The sequence below is a fragment of the Pelophylax lessonae genome (assembly GCF_965119305.1).
Source record: "Pelophylax lessonae genome assembly, contig: HAP1_SCAFFOLD_270, whole genome shotgun sequence".
NCBI lineage: Eukaryota > Metazoa > Chordata > Amphibia > Anura > Ranidae > Pelophylax > Pelophylax lessonae.
The window spans coordinates 228,861-251,148 of NW_028120070.1; the positions used below are offsets into that span (position 1 = coordinate 228,861).

The 22,288-nt window shown below is 43.7% G+C and overlaps 1 protein-coding gene across 1 annotated transcript; it reads right to left on the minus strand.

Annotated features, from left to right (window-relative positions):
* Positions 1-955: 955 nt before the first annotated feature.
* LOC309543647 (histone H2B 1.1-like) lies at positions 956-21,836 on the minus strand (the record flags this gene model as incomplete). Its single annotated transcript, XM_082276101.1, has 2 exons — positions 956-1,279; positions 21,483-21,836. 2 exons carry the CDS (start codon positions 21,834-21,836, stop codon positions 956-958), a joined length of 678 nt encoding a protein of 225 aa, XP_082132227.1.
* Between the last annotated feature and the right edge of the window lie 452 nt (positions 21,837-22,288).

Here is a 22,288-nt window from a genome sequence, read left to right on the forward strand (position 1 = left end):
GCAGTTTTATAAGCATTGAAATGTTACATTGTTTTAGGGTTTGATTTTACTACAGAATCCTCAGCCATTACTGGCGGATGAAAGGAATGCCCACAGCTCTGATTGGCTCAGATTTTAAATTTGCCCGCCTGAATTGTGGAGAACGTTACAGAGAAATAATCAGCCCTATTATACCGCCAAATCCGACATTTATCCGAGAAATATCAACACTTCATAGTTTTATTTTCACCGCTTAGTGAGGAATGACTACAAATGGAATCTGAAGATGAAAGAAAAGAGAACATATGAAAATGTTTTACATTATTTAAAGTCCTCAGAACCCCCCTCCCCCACACACAACATGAGAGGACTTCTCTCATAGATCTCTACCTTTCTATATGATGGGAAATAAAGGATTGCATGTTTCATTATCAGATCTGTGTAGAACTATATCTCCCCTCTGCCTGATATACAATTTGTACATATAGCAGATGCACAGATTTCTTCTTCCTGTATTACAATCGGAATGTTCACAAAAATTCTATTTCTAGAATCATCTCAGTATTAGTGATCTCCATTCTTTTCATAATGAAATATACATTTTTAGGTTCAGTTCCAGGATAAACTATGATCTATTCTCCTGACTCAGCAATCGGCTCCACCACCCTGAGTGCTGACTGTACAATCTCCTATAGATCTACTGACCGCCCAATAAGATTCCACATATAATATTGTCCTGTTCTAACATCTATTGTTCAATCTGCTTTATGTTTAGCAGAGTGTATGGGCAGCCAGACATCGCTCCATTCAATTTCTTACTGAAACAATTAGCGGAAGTTCTTATTGTTACACGATAAATATATAGAAATTACATTTCTGAGTTATGAATCATCATCAGCCCTTTGTGTGAGAAGGTGGGTGGCCCTGAGAAGGACCTTTGTTGGGGTGAAGTGGGGTAAGCGGTGGGTGTCAGGGTTTAGCCTCCGAATCCGTAGAGAGTGCGGCCCTGGCGTTTTAGGGCATAGACGACATCCATGGCGGTGACGGTCTTCCTCTTGGCGTGCTCGGTGTAGGTGACGGCATCGCGGATGACATTCTCCAGGAAGACTTTGAGCACTCCGCGGGTCTCCTCATAGATGAGTCCGGAGATGCGCTTGACACCCCCTCTGCGGGCCAAACGTCGGATGGCGGGTTTGGTGATGCCCTGGATGTTGTCCCGGAGCACCTTCCTGTGGCGCTTAGCGCCTCCTTTCCCCAGACCCTTTCCTCCTTTACCGCGCCCAGACATGATGATTCTCTGCTACAAAGACAGACTGAGATCAGCTGTCTGCCCGCCCTCCTTATATACAGCCTGAGCGGACCAGATGGAAACCTTCCTGCGAAAGAGGCGGAGTCACACCATTCATACAAAATAAAGATAATCTTATTCATTTATAAGGCTCCTAATCATTATATTATATTCAGATACATTAATGTTGCATTACATACACAGCAATACATTTCCAGAAGATTCATGTATTCCTTCTTCTCATTTATTTTCGATTTATTCCTGGAGATTACACGAACAGGAAATTTAACACTTTATTACCAGAAACAAAGTAACCAGTTTCATGAAATTGTTCATAGTAATTTCATATAATTTAAATTTATAAATATTGTGAAAAGGAAACAAAGACACACTTCAGACATTTCACAGGCTGAGCGGACCTGATGGGAGACATGCTGAGAAGGGGGCGGGGTTCAGTCATTTATTACACTGTAGAGAAGTTAATTTATTTAGAAGCTTTTAAATGTTTTACTGAATAGAAACGGGTGTAATTTATCAGAAGCGCAATGTTTCCTTTATTGATCCACTGTACATTTTTTTCTGACATATCATGATGATATATATATATATATATATATATATATATATATATATATATATATATATATATATATATATATATATATATATATATATATATATATATTTCCCTTACTTAGAAACATTGTCAATATTTTGCTATTTCTATTTACAAAACGGGACCGATAAAATAGAAGCATTTGTTTTATTAATTCATTGTACATATGTATCTGGCAGTGTCATTATTACTACATATTTCTACCAACACTTTCACTTTTTTATTCTGGTTTTAATATGAGGGAAATCTGTAACTACTTCATCTCTGAAAGACAGAACACTAATTATCGACCAGTTCCACGATCATATACAGAAGTGTATATGTTAATTTTCTCGGATATATGTCTCATCTGATGATCTCAGTGTCGGATTTGGCGGTACAATAGAGCTGATTATTTCTCTGTAACGTTCTTCACAATTCAGGCGGCAAATTCAAAACAGAGCAATATAAAATCTGAGCCAATCAGAGATGTGGGCGTTTCCTTCTTTAGCCAGTAATGTCTTTCTTATAAGGATTTCAAAGAAATGTATTCTGAGATCTTTCTCCGTTCCCCCCCCCCCCCCCCCCCAGAAAATACTTGTTCAGTAGACTTTTCTTTGATCTCTATAGGAAACATTCTCTAGCAGGGCGGATTCTGTATTGTGAAGTAAAAGAAAAAAGACTGGAAGAAATGTGACATTTATATTTCTAACGTATTTATTATTCATGGTTAGATAAACTGCCCGACAATTCAGAGGACGGTTGATCGATGTTCCCGGAGGAAGAGATATGAGATTTTAGTGTGGGATTATTCTATCTGAGATAATTGGAACGTTCCATAGAATTCCGGCGGGAAATATGAGTTATAAAATGCGAACATTGCACCAATCACAGTTCTGGGCGTTTTCTTCCGATAATAAAATGTATTTTTCCTTCCAAGGAGTGTGAAGGGGGATCTGAGATCTGTGTTCCTTTTCAGATGGGGGATGTTTGTTTGGTATTTAATATTCAATGATCTCTAATGCTGTTGAATATCTTCTGGAGATCAAAGGATGGAGGAAAATGACAGCCAGTCCCTGTAAGGAGACCACATCCTTCCTTCACACATAAATACGATATAAACAAATATAAATAAATAAATAAATATATAGCACGTTGTTCCCTCACCCGGATCACAATAGGAAACCTACAATCAGATCTCCTAAACATCTATATGCCGCACTCACACATTCTTACAATAAAACATCCTCCACAATCTCCCGCCTTACATTGTTACTTTATCTCAAATCACACGTTGGGAAGATCACGGAGCTTTTATCCCACAACACAATGGGGGAGAGAAGCAAGAAAAACTAAACATTATATCTTTGTCTATTGGTATCTATTTCCATCATCAACAGCAGATCGATGTCCATAGATAAAGGCATAAACTGCCTGATAGGTAAATGACACAAAATATGTACAAAGTATCAGCTACATACAAATCTGATCACAATATCACCTCGGACAGCACACAGTCCTTTATAGAAGTTAGAAGTAGGAAATTGTCCAATAAAGTCATTTGACATGTTTACTAACATCTACATATCTGCATCTACATGCATTTCTTGTTTTGGATAAAATGTCACTTCTCCTGCAGTGAGATAGTCTCGCGGTCCCACTACTGCTTTATTTTTCTCTGTTCTTGTTATTTTGAATTACCTTTTTATTCACAATAAAATATATTGAGGAGAAAAAAAAGGCCTGCATTCTTGCTTATAAGAAAAAACTGACCTGATGGAAGACTGATGGAAGGGGCAGGGTCACAGCCATTCAATGATCTGCAGAGAATTTAATTTACTTAGACACATTGTTAAAATGTTTCCGATTTCTATTTACAAATAAGAGACTGAAATGAAACAACTGTGTTTATTGATTCGTTGTATATATATTTATCTGGCAGTGTCATGATTACTACAGATTTCTACCAGCCCTTTCACTTTTTGTTTATTTTAGGATGTAGGGGGGAATCCGTAACGGCTACATGTCATGTCTGAAAGATGAAACATTAATTATCGGTCAGTTCCCCGATCATATACAGATCTGATAATGAAACATGTAATACTTTATTTCCCATCATATAGAAAGGTAGAGATCTATGAGAGGAGTCATCTCACTATCATGTTCTGTATGTAGCAGTGGAAGGGGGGGGTTCTGCATTCTGAGATCATATGGAAATGCTTTACACTATTCAATAATCTTCCAATTTTATTTCTGTTTATTCCGTACTAATCAATTAATCTGCCTGAAAATAAAGCGTTACAGATATTTATTGGATACATATCTCATCTGATTATCTCAGTTCTCAGTGTGGGATTTGGTGTTATAATGGGACTGGTTATTTGTCTGTAACGTTTTTCACAATTCAAGCGGGAAGATTTGAAAATGGCTAATTCAGATCTGAGCCAATCAGAACTGTGAGCGGTTTCATTATCAGCCTTCATTGGTCAGCGATGTCTTTATGAGGAATCCAAAGAATTGTATTCGGAGATTTTTCTCCATTTTCAGCCCAGAAAAGATTTGTTCCATAGACTTTTTATAGATCTCTATAACAAACTATCTCTATAACAGAGCAAATTCTGTATTCTGATGTGCAAAATCAAACCTTAAAACAGAACAATAATATTTCTACATATATATTTCCTGGAAGTGAAGGGACAGTCCCGGAAAGAGTGATATTTTCTATGAATAATTTTCAGTGTCGGATTAGCCGATCTGAGATGATTGAGCAGATACAATGTTTCACTTTTCTTGCTTCTATCCTCCATTGTGTTGTGGAATAAAAGCTCCTTTTCAAAAAAGTTTTTTTTCAGCAAAAACATGCCCCCCTTCTCCTGGGCACCCAGTTCTTCCATGACATATTTGGGCATTCAACTCACCTCCCAGTCCTGGGCAGCACCCTCAAATCTTCAGAAGTATGAGATGAACCCCAAAAACTTGGAAAGGTGGATCTCACACGTACCAACACAGACTATCCCCCAATTTAACTGATCCCCAAAGGTTTTTGATTAAATAGCGGAATAGAAAATATAATCCAAAAAAGTGTATGTATCTCACATGTACACAACCACACTAGGCCCCAATTACTATTGTTTGTACCCCTAAAAGGCTGGATGAGGAGTAGGGGGAGTATGGAACAGGCAGCACCCTCAAATCTTCAGAAGTATGAGATGAACCCCAAAAACTTGGAAAGGTGGATCTCACACGTACCAACACAGACTATCCCTCAATTTAACTGATCCCAAAAGGTTTTTGATTAAATAGCGGAATAGAAAATATGATCCAAAAAAGTGTATGTATCTCACACGTACACAACCACACTAGGCCCCAATTACTATTGTTTGTACCCCTAAAAGGCTGGATGAGGAGTAGGGGGAGTATGGAACAGGCAGCACCCTCAAATCTTCAGAAGTATGAGATGGACCCCAAAAACTTGGAAAGGTGGATCTCACACGTACCAAAACAGACTATCCCCCAATTTAACTGATCTCCAAAGGTTTTTGATTAAATAGCGGAATAGAAAATATGATCCAAAAAAGTGTATGTATCTCACACGTACACAACCACACTAGGCCCCAATTACTATTGTTTGTACCCCTAAAACGCTGGATGAGGAGTAGGGGGAGTATGGAACAGGCAGCACCCTCAAATCTTCAGAAGTATGAGATGAACCCCAAAAACTTGGAAAGGTGGATCTCACACGTACCAACACAGACTATCCACCAATTTAGGGGAAAAAATATATAATAGACAGATAGAGGGAGAGCCGAGACTCAGGAGGATTAGCACAATATATTTTGGGGTGTCATTTTTGCTATGTGCATACTATGTGTTTGAAATATCTTATAAATCAGGGGTCTTCAAACTATGGCCATCCAGTTGTTTAGGAACTACAATTCCCATCATGCCTAGTCATGTCTGTGAATATCAGAGTTTTACAATGCTTCATGGGACATGTAGTTCCGCAACAGCTGGAGGGCCATCGTTTGAGGATCCCTGTTATAAATGAACAACTTTGTGTAAAAAAAATGCACTTTAATTTTCTTTTCATATTTTCCAAAAACTTGAAAAGAAATTACATGTTCAAAAGACTCATTATGCTTAACAGAATATACGTTTGGGTGTTTACTTTGCTAAATGGGGTAATTTTGTGGGCGTTTCATTTGCACTGGTGCTCAAGGGCCTTCTTTTTTTTTTAAACATAAATTTTTATTGAAAGTTTTTCAGATAATACAGTAATAACAAAGTATTGGGTAAGGCCGTGATTACATAAACAGAAGCATTAACATCAGCTTCAAATGTGCAAATACAGGAAAAATTGTCAATGAGCAAAAAAAGGCATGTTGAGAGCCCCTAACATAGGGAACCCCCAACCATAATTGCATTATAGGCATACCAGTAAGAGTAGTACCTCAATAAACCATGGGCGAGGGCGGACCTAGAACCCGAACGGAGTGGGAAGATGAAAAGAGGAGTACCTGTCCCCCCCAATGGGAACACACTGTGAACAGGTAGTCCCCAGCGTCGCTTACTGGACAAAGCGGGCTGCCACTACCCGCCCCCTCACTCCGGGGTCCAGGCCGCCAGCGTGTGGTGAGCCCATTACAAAGCAAATGGTGAGCACCATTTACTACTAGCAGACAATTGGAAACCTCAAAACATGCCAGACTTGTTGATTACAATGAGAATCGCCATCGCAGCCTGGAGGGAACTACATAAACACACAAATGTAGGAGATGCCCATTGTAAACAAAGACTACCTATCCGACTACTAGACATCTTGATCCCATGTCTATCTACCCTAAAATGGAAGGACAGTGACATCCACTGGATTGACGACCTCTTTAGCGACATCGACTGAAACCATTTACTTCCCTCACTCAACAATACCAAATCCCTCGTTCGGAACTATAGACTTACACTCGTATCTCCACGTTCCTGACTAAAAACCCACCAGCACCCATCACTATTCCATACCCAGTATACCAGTTCCTCACAACCCCTCCTGGGTCGATAAAAGGCATCACCTTCTTCTATAACATATTCCATGCCAAAAAAAAAAACTTTTCAAAAATGAAATCCCATGATTAAGTGGGAGGGCGACCTCCAACGACCTTTCTCACCACAACAGTGGACCCACACCTTCCGGCACTCGTACGGGGTGTCGAAATGCACCAACCACTGGGAACTGTCGTAGAAAATTCTCTCCCGCTGGTACCTTACACCATATAGGCTGTCTCAATTCTACCCAGCACACTCCCCGCTCTGCTGGCGAGAGTGTGGCCAGGTTGGCAACTTATACCACATCTTGTGGACATGTAAAAACCTTACAAGCTTCTGGAACCAGGTCTTTGGCCTCATCTCCTCTGTAACACAATCGCCCATTAAGCTAAATCCGGCTTTGGCACTCAATACCCTGGCCATCGATCTGCTTCCTAGTAAGGTCAGATGGGTTGTTTCACACATTTTGCTGGCCGCTAGGGCCACCATTACTAGGAGATGGAAAAAAAAAAGAAGCACCAAACCTATTGGAGGTTGTAGCCTCAGTGACACTCACGTTTGAATTTAAGAAATCACTAGCATTACAGTGCCATTCTCTTAGGACACATACCAAACACTGGGAACCATGGATCACTTGGAATGATAAATGAGTGTTAATTGTTTCTGACTATATCTCTCGAATAACAATACCTTGTATTACTTGTTGTTTATGTAAATTTTTTTTTTCTGTTGTGTCTTTTGACACCTTGAATGCATTTCTTGTATCTGCTGTTTAAAACCAATAAAAATCTGTTTGGGAAAAAAAAAAGAAGTAAGTGTCGGCCATAAAAGGCCCCAAAAATTAGCCCACATGGGTTTAACTGACAGCAAAGAACTTAGTATTTGATGGCTAGAGGTACAGTAGGCATTCACAGTATACAGAAGTAAGTGTCGGCCTGTATAGGCTCCAAAAAAATTAGCTCACATGGTTTGAACTGACAGCAAATAACTTAGTATGTGATGGCTAGAGGTACAGTAGGCATGCACAGTATACAGAAGTAAGTGTTGGCCTGTATAGGCTCCAAAAATTAGCTCACATGGGTTTAACTGACAGACCATTGTTAGACCATGTGTCTGTGGTCAGATGTATCTTGGCACCAACACTGTGTGCCAGAGATATATTCACTTGCCGCTGAACATGGCCATACAGCTCTGGAATGCCCTTTTGCGAGAAATATTTCCTGCTTGGGACCTCCCATTGTGTTGTTCCAATGGCCACAAATTTACAAAAGGCCTCCGAGTCCCACAGTTGATATGGCAGTAGTTTGCGGGCTATCAGTTCCGACAAGCCAGCAGTCAAACGTTGGGCAAGAGGGTTATCCGGCATCATTATTTATTTCCGCTCCAACATTTGGACCACAGAAGCCTGCCTTTTTCCAGAACAACGTGATGACGGCATCATGGAAGGGGGAGTGGAGGGCAAATGTGAGGAGAGATGAGAAGGAGAAGGGGCTGGACGATGAGAGCCTGGAGTGTTGCTTTGTGGGTTCTGATGGTGTTGCTCCCACTGGGCTCGGTTATGGGAGTTCAGGTGCCTTCTTAAGGCGGTGGTCCCTAGGTGAGTGTTGGGCTTACCGCGACTTATGCATGGACTGCAAAGGCTGCAGATGACAACACTGTTGTCAGCAACGGACACATTAAAAAAAACCCACACTGCGGAGCCATGTGCCGGCGTCCTGCTAATGCCAGATGTGACTGTACATGGTTGATGGCTCACTCCTGATACATTTGCAGTCTGCTTTCTACCTCTTGTGCAATGCAAATTCTGCCTGCCTCTCCTCCCTATCTGCCGGCCCGTCTCCCCCTCTGAACTCCCTTCCTCTTTCTCTCTTGTGGACTCCCACGTGATGTCCATAGGCTCGTCATCATCCACGTCACCTTCCCCACTACTAACATTCAAGATCTCTGAGTAGGCAGCAACAGCGGGGACCAACCTCCTTGGGCTGATCTGGGTACTGTCGTCAGACTGCTGAGTGGCGGCTGTTGCTACCTCCTCTTCCTGATCCAATGCCAACAATGGCTGTGCATCGCAAACGTCTTGTGATGGATTGGAAAATAATTCCAGTGACTCAAATGGAGGGTATGTGGTGGTGGTGTCTTTGGGGGTGCACACAGCAGAGCGTGAAGAGGGTGCAGATAGAGAGGATGAGGAGGGTGCAGAAGAGGAAGGCTGAGTGACCCACTCAACCAAGTCTGGTGCGTCCTTTGCCGTAATTGCACGCGCCTTTTGAAACTTCACAGTTAGGCTCCGGCCTATTGCTCCTGCCCTACCACTACCACCCCTGCATACGTCTCTGTCTCTTCCTCTGCCTGTCATGTTTTTTAATTACCGTGTGACAAAAGTCTCTAGAGAATTGCATTATATCTGGAAAAAGGTAGATAACACCCCACTTCAATATGTGGTATTGGGGTATCTATCACACCAGTTCTACAAATAATTGGCCAGTAACTGTTGTCACTTTGTGTAGCACAGTCAACACAGCAAGAGAGGACAATTTTTTGCAGGACTAAAGTACACTCTTAGAAAAGTATACTGTTAAAAAACACCCCACTTCAATATGTGGTATTGCGGGGCCACTGGTCTATCACACCAGTTGTTGAAAAAAATGGCCAGGGAGTTTATCGCTGTGTGTATCAGACTTAACTCAGCAAAAGAGGCAATATTGTTGCAGGACACAAATGCACTTGTAAAAGTATACTCAGATAACACCCCACTTCAATATGTGGTATTGGGGGGCCACTGGTCTATCACACCAGTTCTACAAATAATTGGCTAGGGAGTTTGTCACTGTGTGTAGTATTGCTGCAGCAATGCTCAGTCAGCACACCTGTCACAATGCTGCACAGTGCACAATACTACTACTAATCCACTATAATATGCTTTCTACAAAGTATATTATACTGTAGATTAACCCCCTCCCCCATCCCCTTTTTAGTGCACTGCACAGCAATACCAAAAAAATTGCAGCCCTTTAAATGACTGTTGTGGACATTAACAGAGCAATTTGTGTCACTGCTGACGATCTCTAACTGCCCCTACAGCACAGACTGGATACTTGCCCCCAATACTAAAGAGACTGTAATAGACCCTATACCGACATTGCAGCACTTTAAATGACTTTTGTGGACATTAACAGAGCGATTTGTGTCACTGCAGATGACGATCTCTAACTGCCCCTACAGCACAGACTGGATAACATGTCCCTATACTGAAGAAAGACTGGACCTATACCGATATACCAGCCCTGAAAAGGACTATTGTGGACATTAACATAGCAATTTGTGTGACTGCAGCCAATCTCTAACTACCCCTAAAGCAACCCCTGGATACCTGTCCCTAACCTGAAAAGAGACTGTAGAAGGCCTATACGGAAATACCAGCCCTGAAAAGGACTTTTGTGGATCTTCACAGTGCTATATGTGTCTAGCAAACTCTCACTGATGAGCACAGCAGACCTCTCCCTACACTGGCAAAAAGAGGAACGTGAAATGGCCGCCAGGTCAGGTCTATTTATAGGGTAGGGGGACTGTCCATGTGCTGAAATGTTTCAATTGGCTGTCCTGTTCCACCTGACGGCTGTGTCATGGGTCAAAGTTCTCCCCAATGTAAACTAATATGGCCGTCGCAAACTACGCCATGTGTTTGCAAATTTGTCGGGTAGCAACCAAGCAAAATTTGCCGTGAACCGACCGCCGGGCGAACCGCAAGGCCATCTCTATTAAGTGGTTAATGTTAGCAGCAATATACTGTTTGAACCAATAATGTGTTAGTTTATAGACAATATTTGAGCAGCAAACACCACTTGTTGAAGATTTCATTGCTTGGTGGGTGAACCTTCTCGAAAGGGGCAAACTTGATCTTTGGACACATTTGTGTGTGTGTGTGTGTGTGTGGGGGTGGGGGGTGATTTTTGTATAATTTTCAGGTCATTAATCTCTTTTCTTGTGCTTTTCAGGGGTTTTATTGCTCTAGTTGACTAAATTCAAATGTCCATATTTACTCTGTAGCACTTAAAACCCTAACTAAAAAAAAAAACAAAAAAAAAAAAAAAAACATAAATTATAATACATTTAAAAAAGAGCACTTTTTATTTTTTTATTTTCCCAGCCTTGTTCCCAGAGACTTTAATGACGTTCGTTGTTCAGCTCCGAAGTTATGTGATGTTCGGAAGTTATGGAACGATGGGGGGGTCCAGGATTGGAGATTATATGTAACTTCACCAATAAATGAGCTAAACATTTCAGTGAAACAATTTTCTACTTCTAACTTATATAAAGGACTGTTATCCGAGGTGATATTATTGTAATCAGATTTGTATGTAGCTGATACTTTGTACATATTTTTGTCATTTACATATCAGGCAGCTCATTGATTTAGCTATGTACAATGATCTGTTGCTTATTCATTAAATAGATACAGATAGACAAAGATTTGACTGGGCTGACCGAGTAGATACAATGTTTCGTTTTTCTTGCTTCTATTCCCCATTGTGTTGCGAGTTAAAAGCTCCACGATCTTCCCAAATACAAAGTAACAAATTTATGGCGGGAGATTGTTGAGAATCTGTTATTGTAACAATGTTTGAGTGAGGCATAAAAGTTTAGTAACCGAGTGCGCATGCGCGGCTGCTCCGTCATGGCAGCTTAGCCCGGAGCTCCGCGCCTCCCCGGTCTCATTCAGGCACCAGCGCCGGCATCGGAGCGCACGAAGCCCCGCAATCGGCACTGATAGCTGCTCCTTCCTCCAGCGGTTCACCCTTGGATGTCGGCGGGTCCCCGGAGCGAGGTCTCCCGCCGTCTAATCTTCTTGTCCCCGGAGCGGGACACAGCCAAGATGGCGACCGCGCCTTCTCTTCCCTCAGAGGACGGAGGCACACAGGAGGTAGGGGACATGCCAGCTTGCCCTATGGACACCCCCTCAGCCTCCCCCGATCCCTGGCCATCCCCAGTGACCCCTGCATACCTGCCACAGCCCCCATTACTATCACCAGCCTCCACTGAATCCCTCCTCAGCAGACACCTTGCACAGACCCCAGGGATCATGGGGCTGCATTCACCAGAGGCCCTGGCTTTCCCTCACCAACCAGGCCTCACCTCCCCAGGACAGTTTCCGGACATCACACTGTTGATGACTAGGTTCTCGGAGATGCTAGCTGCCGGCCTGGCCCATAATGCCTCACAAATCACGGGATCCATTAAGGCGGAACTCCAGAACCTTGGCACCCGGATTGAAGCAATTGAGAGCACTGTGGATCAGACTGTCGCAAGGGCCAATCAAAACACAGCATGCATCCAGACTATCCAAGATCAACTAGACACAGCGCTTAGTAAGCTGGATGATATGGAAAACAGAAGCAGACGCCTAAATTTTAGGGTCAGAGGGATCCCAGAAACCATCACGGACATTCCTACCACAATTAAAGCTTTTATTAGGGATCTCATTCCGAACATTTCGGACCATCGCCTGGAGCTCGACCGGGCTCACAGGGCCCTACAACCGCCCCGCAAAGATGGCCTTCCCAGAGATGTTATCGTCAAACCCCACTTCTATGGGGTTAAAGAGGAGCTCATGAAAGTGAGTAGGGGTAGGGAGGACCTATCCATCCAGGGTCACAAGATTCAACTCTTCGCCGACCTCTCCCCCTTCACTATTCAACGCCGAAGAGCTCTAAAGCCGCTTACACAAGCTCTTTCTGCCCGGGCGCTGAAATATTGGTGGTCTTTCCCCTTCCGGCTGAACTTTCAATTCCAGAACAAGACGTACAACTTCACCAACTTCCAGGAGGGTGAAGGCATGCTCCTGCATCTGGGTATCATCACCAGGGATCCTGCCCCGTCCACTTCCAGGAGAGAATCTTCCAAGCGACCCCCTCCGATCAGCCCTGTCTCCTCAGTTTGGAACAAGCAGCAAACGAAGCGTCACCGTGATGTCCAGCCTCCCTGATATCTGCATTGCTCCTCTGGAATCTTCTTTCTTCAGTCGTCGAAGTTCGTCCTTCCTCGCCTGATGGGGGTCCGAGATGATCCCTGCCTCCATTTTTTGGCCCCCCTTTTTGGGTCTGTTTCCGGACTGTTTTGTTCCCTTTTTCCAGCGAACTATTTATTTTACAATTTTTGATCTGACTTACCTCCTCTATTTTCTTCACGCTGGTCAGGTTCTTTTTGAATACTGGGACTGTAATTACTGCTTAATCTGTTGTCGTTAAGCTTGCAGCTCCCCCCCTCCCCAGTACCCCCTCCCCCCCTTATTTTTATCCCCCCCCCCTTTTTTCTTTTTTTTCTTTTTTTTCCCTGCCTACCTTCCCCTCCCCATGTTGTCCTTTTCCCCTGTCCCCCCTAGACCTAACCTCCTATTGATGCTTTTGGGGCAACTCCCCATTTTCTACACCTAGGGGTGATTTTCGTGCTCGAATTTTGCTATCTTTTGTTGATTTTTTTTATGAGGGTGCCGGGCTGGTGCCCTATGGCCGGAGAGGCTTTAATGTGCCTCCTCCTGTCGGACGTTAGATGATTTCATCTGGCCTCCCTCAGGAATGTGCCCTGACTGGTTCAGGACGCATCCTTACACGTGATGAGGAGCTGCGGGTCCTTCCTGCGGCTTTCTCATCCCTTGGCAAGTCTTTGGACTTGCTACTTTCTTCTTCCTCTGTTGTCTTCTTTTTTCTCTTTTTCTCCCTTTACTGGTGTCTTTTTCTTCCCCTTAGGTTCCTGCGGTCCTTCTGGTTCCCTGTTGCTCCTGACAAGCCTGCTACTGCTGTGAATAGTCTCCTCCGGGGATGTTCTCGGGATCCCGCCGGATCACCTACTTCAGCGTGCCTCCTCCCCGCGCAACATGCAGCCTAATGTGAGTACGGTCTCTTCTCTACAGGTGGCATCACACAACACCCAGGGCTTAAATTCACCTGTTAAGCGTAGGAAGGCATTCCAACATTACCATTCCCAAGGATTGGGGGTTCTCCTGCTTCAGGAGACTCACTTCCCGGAATCCTACCAACCGACATATGTCCACCATAAATACCCCTTGTTTTATCTTGCCAATGCCCCCTCCAAACAGAGAGGGGTGGCCATATTTTTTGCTAAATCCCTTTCCTTCTCGCACCTGCACACCGTAAGGGACCCCCAGGGCCGATTTATTCTGGTCAAGGGCCACATACAAGGAGTGTTATACACATTTATTTCTTACTATGCCCCTAACAAGGGTCAGGCGAAATTCCTCTCCGAGATGTTTCTCCTTCTCTCTCCCCACTTTGAGGGCCGCGTTCTCATTGGAGGGGATTCTAACTTAGCCCTCGACTGCTCCCTTGATAAATCCCAATCCTCCGGTGGTCGGCTTCGCCGACCTTCGAAGCAGAGCCTTCGGGTGGCTAGATCGCTCCATGCATTGGGTCTGATTGATATTTGGCGGGAGTTGAACCCATCTACTCGGGATTACACACATTTCTCGGCCCCTCATCATACGTTTGCGCGGATTGACCACATTTTCATCCCCACGACGGATATCCCTTCTGCCCAGAAGTCTAAAATTAGAGAAGTCCCTTGGTCGGACCATTCCATGGTCACTCTTCAGCTCTCCTGCTCCCTATTTCCCCGAGGCCCCTCTCCATGGAGAATTAATGAATCTATTCTGAGCGATCCGGCTAGATGCTCCATGATAGACACCGTGCTTCGCGAATACTTCACGCTTAATGATCTCCCAGACACATCCCCTACTACCTTATGGGGGGCCCATAAGGCTGTCCTGCGAGGCTACCTCATCCAGCTGGGGGCGAAAATTAAAAAGGAAAGTCTAGTTGATATCACCCGCTTAGAGACAGAATATATTCGCCTCCGTAGAGCCCACAAGCGCTCCCCTAATCCCTCCTCTCTTGCCGAACTGGATGCGATTAAATTGTCACTTAACCTGGCCCTAACTTCCAGGGCCGAAAAGGCCCTGCGCTGGCAAGGGGCTCGCGCTTATGCTTTTAGAGATAAAATGGGTACAAAATTGGCATCGAAGCTCTCCCCAAAGTTTCGGGCGATTTCCATGCCCAAAATAAAATCCCCCGCTGGTGTTCTTTCGAGCAACCCTACATCCATCATGGATTCCTTCCACTCCTTCTATTCCCAACTTTATGCGGCCCCCACCCCCCATAAGGGGGACGATCCTGACTCGTTCCTAGACAACGTGCCTCTCCCCCGCCTCACGGATACGCATAGATCCCTTTTGGAATCCCCTGTTGACGAACGGGAGGTGCTGGAAGTGATCAAGTCCCTTCGACCCAATTCCACCCCAGGTCCTGACGGTTTTTCCAATTCCTATTACAAGACATTTGCGTCGGTCCTATCTCCTTATCTGGTCAGGTTCTTCAATGCCCTCAGGGGCGGAGCTCGCCTGGATGAAGCCTCTAATAAAGCTTACATTTCGGTTATCCCCAAGCCGGGGAAGGATCCCTCCGATGTGGGCAATTACAGACCAATATCTCTCATTAATAATGATTTAAAGATATTGACCAAAATTTATGCTAATCGCTTATCCAGCTTTATTGCCAAATACATTCATAAGGATCAGGTGGGGTTCATTCCGGGTAGGCAGGGACCTGACCAGATAAGGAGGGTTGTTGATGTCATCTCGCTGCTAAATTCAGGGTGGGACGGAGGCCCTTCCCAACCTGGTTTTCTCCTGTCATTGGACCTACAAAAGGCCTTTGACTCCCTTTCATGGCCGTTCCTCTTCCGTACCCTCGAACGATGGGGTTTTGGTCCCTCTTTCATCACTACACTACGAGCCCTTTACTCCCAGCCGGCAGCTCAGGTCAGAATGCAGGGATACTATTCTGCAGACATCCGGATCCGGAGGGGAACGAGACAGGGATGCCCCCTCTCCCCGCTCCTTTTCGCTGTTGCCCTTGAATCTCTTGCTTCAGCGATCCGTCTTCACCCTGATATACATGGCATACAATGCGGGTCCGAGTTCCACAAATGCGCGTTGTTCGCGGATGATATAATGCTCTTTGTTACGTCCCCATTGATCTCTCTTCCCAATATTGTTTCCCTCTTGGACACCTTTGGGGCGGCTTCTGGCTTGCGAGTAAACATGACTAAGTCGCTGGCCCTTAATATCACTCTCCCTGGGCCACTGGTGGATCGTCTGAAAGACCATTTCCCCTTCTCCTGGCAATCGAATTCTATTCCTTACCTTGGAGTCTCCTTGACTCCCACTATAGACAAACTCTATTCGACCAACTATCCGCCCCTGATACAACGACTAAAACGGGATCTCTCTGACTGGTCTCGCTGTCACATTTCCTGGTTAGGGAGAGTCAATGCGGTTAAGATGACACTCTTGCCACGTATTCTTTATTTTTTCCGGTCGCTCCCAATCCCGGTGCGGAAATCCCACATTAAAAACTTACAAGGACACATCTTTAAATTTATCTGGGGAACGAAGGGATATAGAATTAATAGACTTACGCTTCTACGCTCCCGGAAACAGGGGGGCTTAGGAGTTCCGGACCTTTGGAAATATTATCTGGCAGCACAGCTGACTCAGTTTTCCGTCATTTATTCCAGAGGGGGGAAGCCTGACTGGTACTTTATGGAACGCCAAGCAGTCCCTCGACACACCATTGACTACCTGCTTTGGAGACCTGCTCGAGCCCGCCCCCCGGTGCTGGCCCCTACTCTTTCACATTCTTTATCCATCTGTGATCGCATACACAAAACGCATAAAGTTACTTCGCCTTGGGCTCCCCTCACTCACCTATTCCATAATCCGGCCTTCCCTCCAGGTGAAAACATAGGGGCATTTAAATGGTGGACTGACAAAGGCATGTACAGAATTGGCCACTTTTTGGATAGCTCGGGTCCTATCACTCTTTCTCATTGTACCACAAAGTTGAAGATGCCGCCTGTAGAGAAATTCCGTCTTACCCAAATTTCGCACTTTATTAACTCTCTTAGGTCCAAATTCTCTGAACCCCTACGGGTAACACCTTATGAACAGTGGTGTGCTAAAATTTCTGATGTCAAGGGGGGAATCTCCCTCATTTACGCTCTACTGAACGATGCACAAACCAAATCTGTCTATATGTTTAAATGGGAGCAGGACCTCAAATTAGACTGGGACCTCTCTGACTGGCACGCTAATGTTGGGCGCTCTTTCCGGGGTATTCATAATATTGGCCTCATGGAAGCTAATCTTAAAGTTATTTTGAGGTGGTACATGGTGCCGGCCAGATTGGCCACCATCTTTCCCTCCACATCCCCTACCTGCTTCCGGGGATGTGACCTGGCTGGCACCATTCTCCACATCTTTTGGGAATGCCCCAAAATCAGGTCGTTTTGGCAGCGCATTTACGGCATTGTTCGTCGGATTTCTGGTCTCACGTTGCATCCATCTCCTGCTCAAGCCCTGTTGAGCCAACGCATCCCTAAGCTCCCTAAACACACCCAATCCCTCATTTTCTACATCTTCCTTGGTGCCAAGATGGCGATAGCCAGGCAGTGGAAGATGCCTTCGGTTCCACTCCACTTGGCTAAGTGTAAGATTTCGTGGATAATGGCACAGGAGAAGATGTATAGTATCCTGGACGACTCCAGAGAGAAGTTTGAAAGTATCTGGGAACCCTGGGCAGCATACATGAATGTTAGTATTTGATGTTTTCTTTGCACTGGACTGTGGGGTAACAATTATTTCCTTTTCCCTCCCATTACCCTTTTACCAATATGTCTCACAGTGTCTTCAGGAACTGGTCCGCAGGAACCTCCGTCCCCCCTTTTTGCATTCCCTTCTCTTTTCTTTCTTCTTTCTTCGTATGCTGTCTGCCTTCTTTCTTCTCTCTTTTTCTTTTTCCTATCCTTTGCCTGTTCAACTCTTGGTTTTACTGTACTTATAGCCAACTGTTGACAATCCGAATTGTTTAGGACTCTAGGAAGTGATTTGGAGACTATGTTTTTTTATTTCGGTGGAGCTTTCATCGTACCTTTACACACCTGAAGTTGGGGCCCCGTGCCTCTTTCATCTAGGGTTGGTAGATGGCATTCTTGTAGGTTGTTCTCCCTTGCAGTTTATTTATTTATTTTTTTTTTTTTTTTTTGGGTCACTATACGATTTTGCAGTTCACACGTGGTGAGACTCCTCCGAGACACAGTTTGCTCCCTTTAGGGGTGTCTTGGGTGGGGGCTCCCTACGGTTTTGGGGGCTATCCCCTGCACTTACTAGATGGTGACCACTTTTTGTTCTCTTATAGCATGTAGGTTTGTCTACTTTTCTCATGACTTAACCCTAGATGTTTTCATAGCATTGAGGGCTGGGTATCCACCTGCTACAGTTGACCTCCATTTTTCAACCATTATTTGTTGTAAAATAGCCTTCACTATTGTATCACTTCCATTGTTATTTGTCTTTGTTACTCTCTAATAAAATTTATTGAAATTAAAAAAAAAAAAAAAAAAAAAAAAAAAAAAAAAAAAGTTTAGTAACCTCTGCCACCTTGTGGTCATTCCAGGTACAACACCTCGGTGTGTGCAGTACAAGGAGATGAATAGGAAATGGCTAGAAAGTGGAGATGATCTCCGCAAAAAAATATAGAATATATAGAAATAAATTATTATGACTATTATATATTTATTGAAGCCTCACAAACATGTCACCCACATCTCTGTACAAAGAGCCGGACATACGCAGCATTTATTCCTATTCTTAAATAAGGATATATTTTATTAATGTGATAAATTGTATTATTACTGTCAGATGAAGTGCACTCTAAAGGCAAACACTTTGTCTTCTTATCGCACTCAGACTTGTAATGCAGGTGAATAGTAATGAGGGGAAATGTGATCACAGGACATCATTCTCTCATCTCTTTTACTTCCAATCTTTTCTATGCTGATCGTCTACTCCCCGCTAAACTCATCCAACCAAAACCATGCACACCTACATAGAGCTCCAATGTCAGAACACATTGTACTCCATATTTCCAGAAATTATTTCCCCAATTTGCTATTAATAGACCACGCCTATGATGGCTCCGAGTTGCTATATTTAAATCTCCCGCCATAATTCTACTGGCCGTTAGGAAGATTCAGCCGCATTATACCGCTAAAGCCGACATTGTAGAAGTTCTATTCATAGATCTGTTCATCTTCCTCCAAAATGACGTCACTTGTGTCGGTTTTCAGCTTCCAAATATTTCCTCCAAAGCGGTAAAATCCTCGAAGATTACTGCCACAAGCCCGCCAAGTAAACCCAATCATTTTTTTTTTTTTTTTTTTTTTTTAATTACCAAACCCAACGGATCTTCTCAGAGTCACCCACTTCTATCTAAGAAGGAGCCGGACATACATGTGTGGGAGATCTGATTGTATAATTAGACACCGAAAATTGTGATCCGGGTGGGGGGACAATGTGCTATAATGACACCTGTCCGTCCTAACAGCAATTAAGTTTTTTTTTTTTTTCATATGATTTTAAAGTCTAATATAACACATTGAATTGATGTGAGTTTAGATAAGCAGGTGATCTCCTTGGTGTCCATTGCCCTCCATCCTTTAGATTAGACACATTGTTGGGATATGGGACCCATAATCCAATGATAAGGTGCAGAGAACCGTTTGATGGATCAGTAGATGACTCCGGGGTGACATAGTCGGAGCTCAGCACTAACTGCAATACATTTTGCTGTTTTTAAACATATTTGTGATGATCTAATAGAGACAACATTGATTGATTTTCCTTCCACCTATTCTGGAGCTGTTGTAGGGTCAGGAAAATTCGCATTACCCTAATTCTATTTTTCACATTATATGGGGGAGGGGGTGGGACTACAACAATAAATAGAAGACTTTACTTGCACAAGTAATAGAAATGAAGGAAACAGTGAATTGTACAGAAATCCTCTCTTCATCCATTCCCTGTTCATATTTGGCGCTATTCTTCCTTTACTGCGGTTTCCTCGTTCTTCCTTGGAGATTACACAGAAAACATTCATCTGTCACACATCATAACAATTTCATATTTATACAATATTACTGTAAAAAAAAAAAAAAAAAAAAGGCCTGCATTCTTGCTTATAAGAAAAAGCTGACCTGATGGAAGACTGATGGAAGGGGCGGGGTCACAGCCATTCAATACTCTGCAGAGAATTTCACTTACTTAGACACATTGTTAACATTTTTCTGATATCTAGTTACAAAAACTGTGTTTATTGATTATTTGTATATATTTATCTGGCAGTGTTGTGATTACTACAGATTTTTACCAGCCCTTTCACTTTTCCTTTATTTTAGGATGTAGGGGGGAAATCCGTAACGGCTACATGTCATGTCTGAAAAATGAAACATTAATTATCGGCCAGTTCCCCGATCATATACAGATCTGATAATGAAACATGTAATACTTTATTTCCAATCACATAGAAAGGTAGAGATCTATGAGAGAAGTAATCTCACTATCATGTTCTGTATGTAGCAGTGTGTGTGTGTGTGTGTGTGGGGGGGGGGGGGGGTAGGGATTCTGCATTTTGAACATATGGAAATGTTTTACATTATTCAATAATCTTTCATTTCTATTTCTGTTTATTCCATATTAATCGAATCTGCCTGAAAATAAAGTGTTAAAGATGTTTATCGGATAAATATCTCCTCTGATGATCTCAGTGTGGGATTTGGTGTTATAATGGGGTTGATTATTTCTCTGTAACGTTTTCACAATTCAGGCGGGAAATTTGAAAATAGCTATTTCAGATCTGAGCCAATCAGAACTGTGAGCGGTTTCATTATCAGTCTTATTTAGGCAGGGATGTCTTTATGAGGAATCCAAAGAATTTTATTAGGAGATTTATCTCCGTTTTCAGCCTAGAAAATATTTGTTCCGTAGACTTCTCATAGTTCTCTATAACAAACATCCAATAACAGAGCAACTTCTGTATTCTGATGTGCAAAATCAAACCTTAAAACAGAACAATAATATTTCTACATATATATTTCCTGGAATTGAAGGGACTGTCCGGGAAAGAGTGATATTTTCTATGAATAATTGTCAGTGTCGGATTAGCCGATCTGAGATGACTGAGCAGATATAATGTTTCACTTTTCTTGCTTCTATCCCCCATTGTGTTGCGGAATAAAAGCTTCACGATCTTCCCAGATAAAGGAACAATGTAAGGCGGGAGATTGCGGAGAATCTCTCATTGTAACAATGCAGCAGAGGTGATTAGAGCAGTTGGGTGTGTGCAGTACAAGGCGAGGAATAGGAAATGTATAGAGCCAGAAAGGGGAGACGATCTCTGCAATAAAGAAGGATGAGATTAGAAGGTTTTATTCATTCCCCTTCCAGTCTGACCGACCTACTTCTCATCTCAAGATTATTAATGATGCTATTTTGAGTTCATTTTAAATTATCCGAAGAGCTAAAACTTGTAAAAGTAATAAATTGTACGATACATAAAAATTGTATGACAGCTCGGTTGTTTAGTATGTGGGTGGCTCTTAGAAGAGCCTTTGTGTGTTGTTGGGGTGATGGATGGGGGAGGGGTATTACTTGGCGCTGGTGTACTTGGTGACAGCCTTGGTGCCCTCGGAGACGGCGTGCTTGGCCAGCTCTCCGGGCAGGAGGAGGCGGACAGCGGTCTGTATCTCCCGGGAGGTGATGGTGGAGCGCTTGTTGTAATGAGCCAGGCGGGAAGCTTCGCCGGCGATGCGCTCGAAGATGTCATTGACGAAGGAGTTCATGATGCTCATGGCCTTGGAGGAGATGCCGGTGTCGGGGTGGACCTGCTTGAGCACCTTGTAGACGTAGATGGCATAACTCTCCTTCCTGCTCTTCCTCCGCTTCTTGCCGTCCTTCTTCTGGCTCTTGGTCACGGCTTTCTTGGAGCCCTTCTTGGGCGCAGGGGCGGACTTGGCTGGTTCAGGCATGATAAGGGATAAGAATGTTTTCTCCGCTCTGAGAAGATAAAGTGTACTGGCGCTGCCCTCATGTGCTGCTTATATAGGCTGTCCTATGCAAATGAGCTGCCTTCCTCCTCACTCTTCTATTGGAAGACATGGTCATGTGATGGGGAGTGACGTCATGCTTTCCTTCCTCGTTTACCGATTGGTCTAGATGCAAACCTAGAGAGCATTGGCTGGCTTCAAACGTGGCCAATCATAGAGCGAGACGTCATATCATTCAAAGTATAACAGGAAAGGGAGCGGCTGCAGCCATTCATATCTCTTTGAGAACTCCAATATCACAGAGACATGTCTGGCCGCGGCAAACAAGGAGGAAAGGTTCGGGCTAAGGCCAAGACCCGATCATCCCGGGCTGGTCTGCAGTTCCCAGTCGGTCGTGTTCACCGTCTGCTCAGGAAGGGTAACTATGCCGAGCG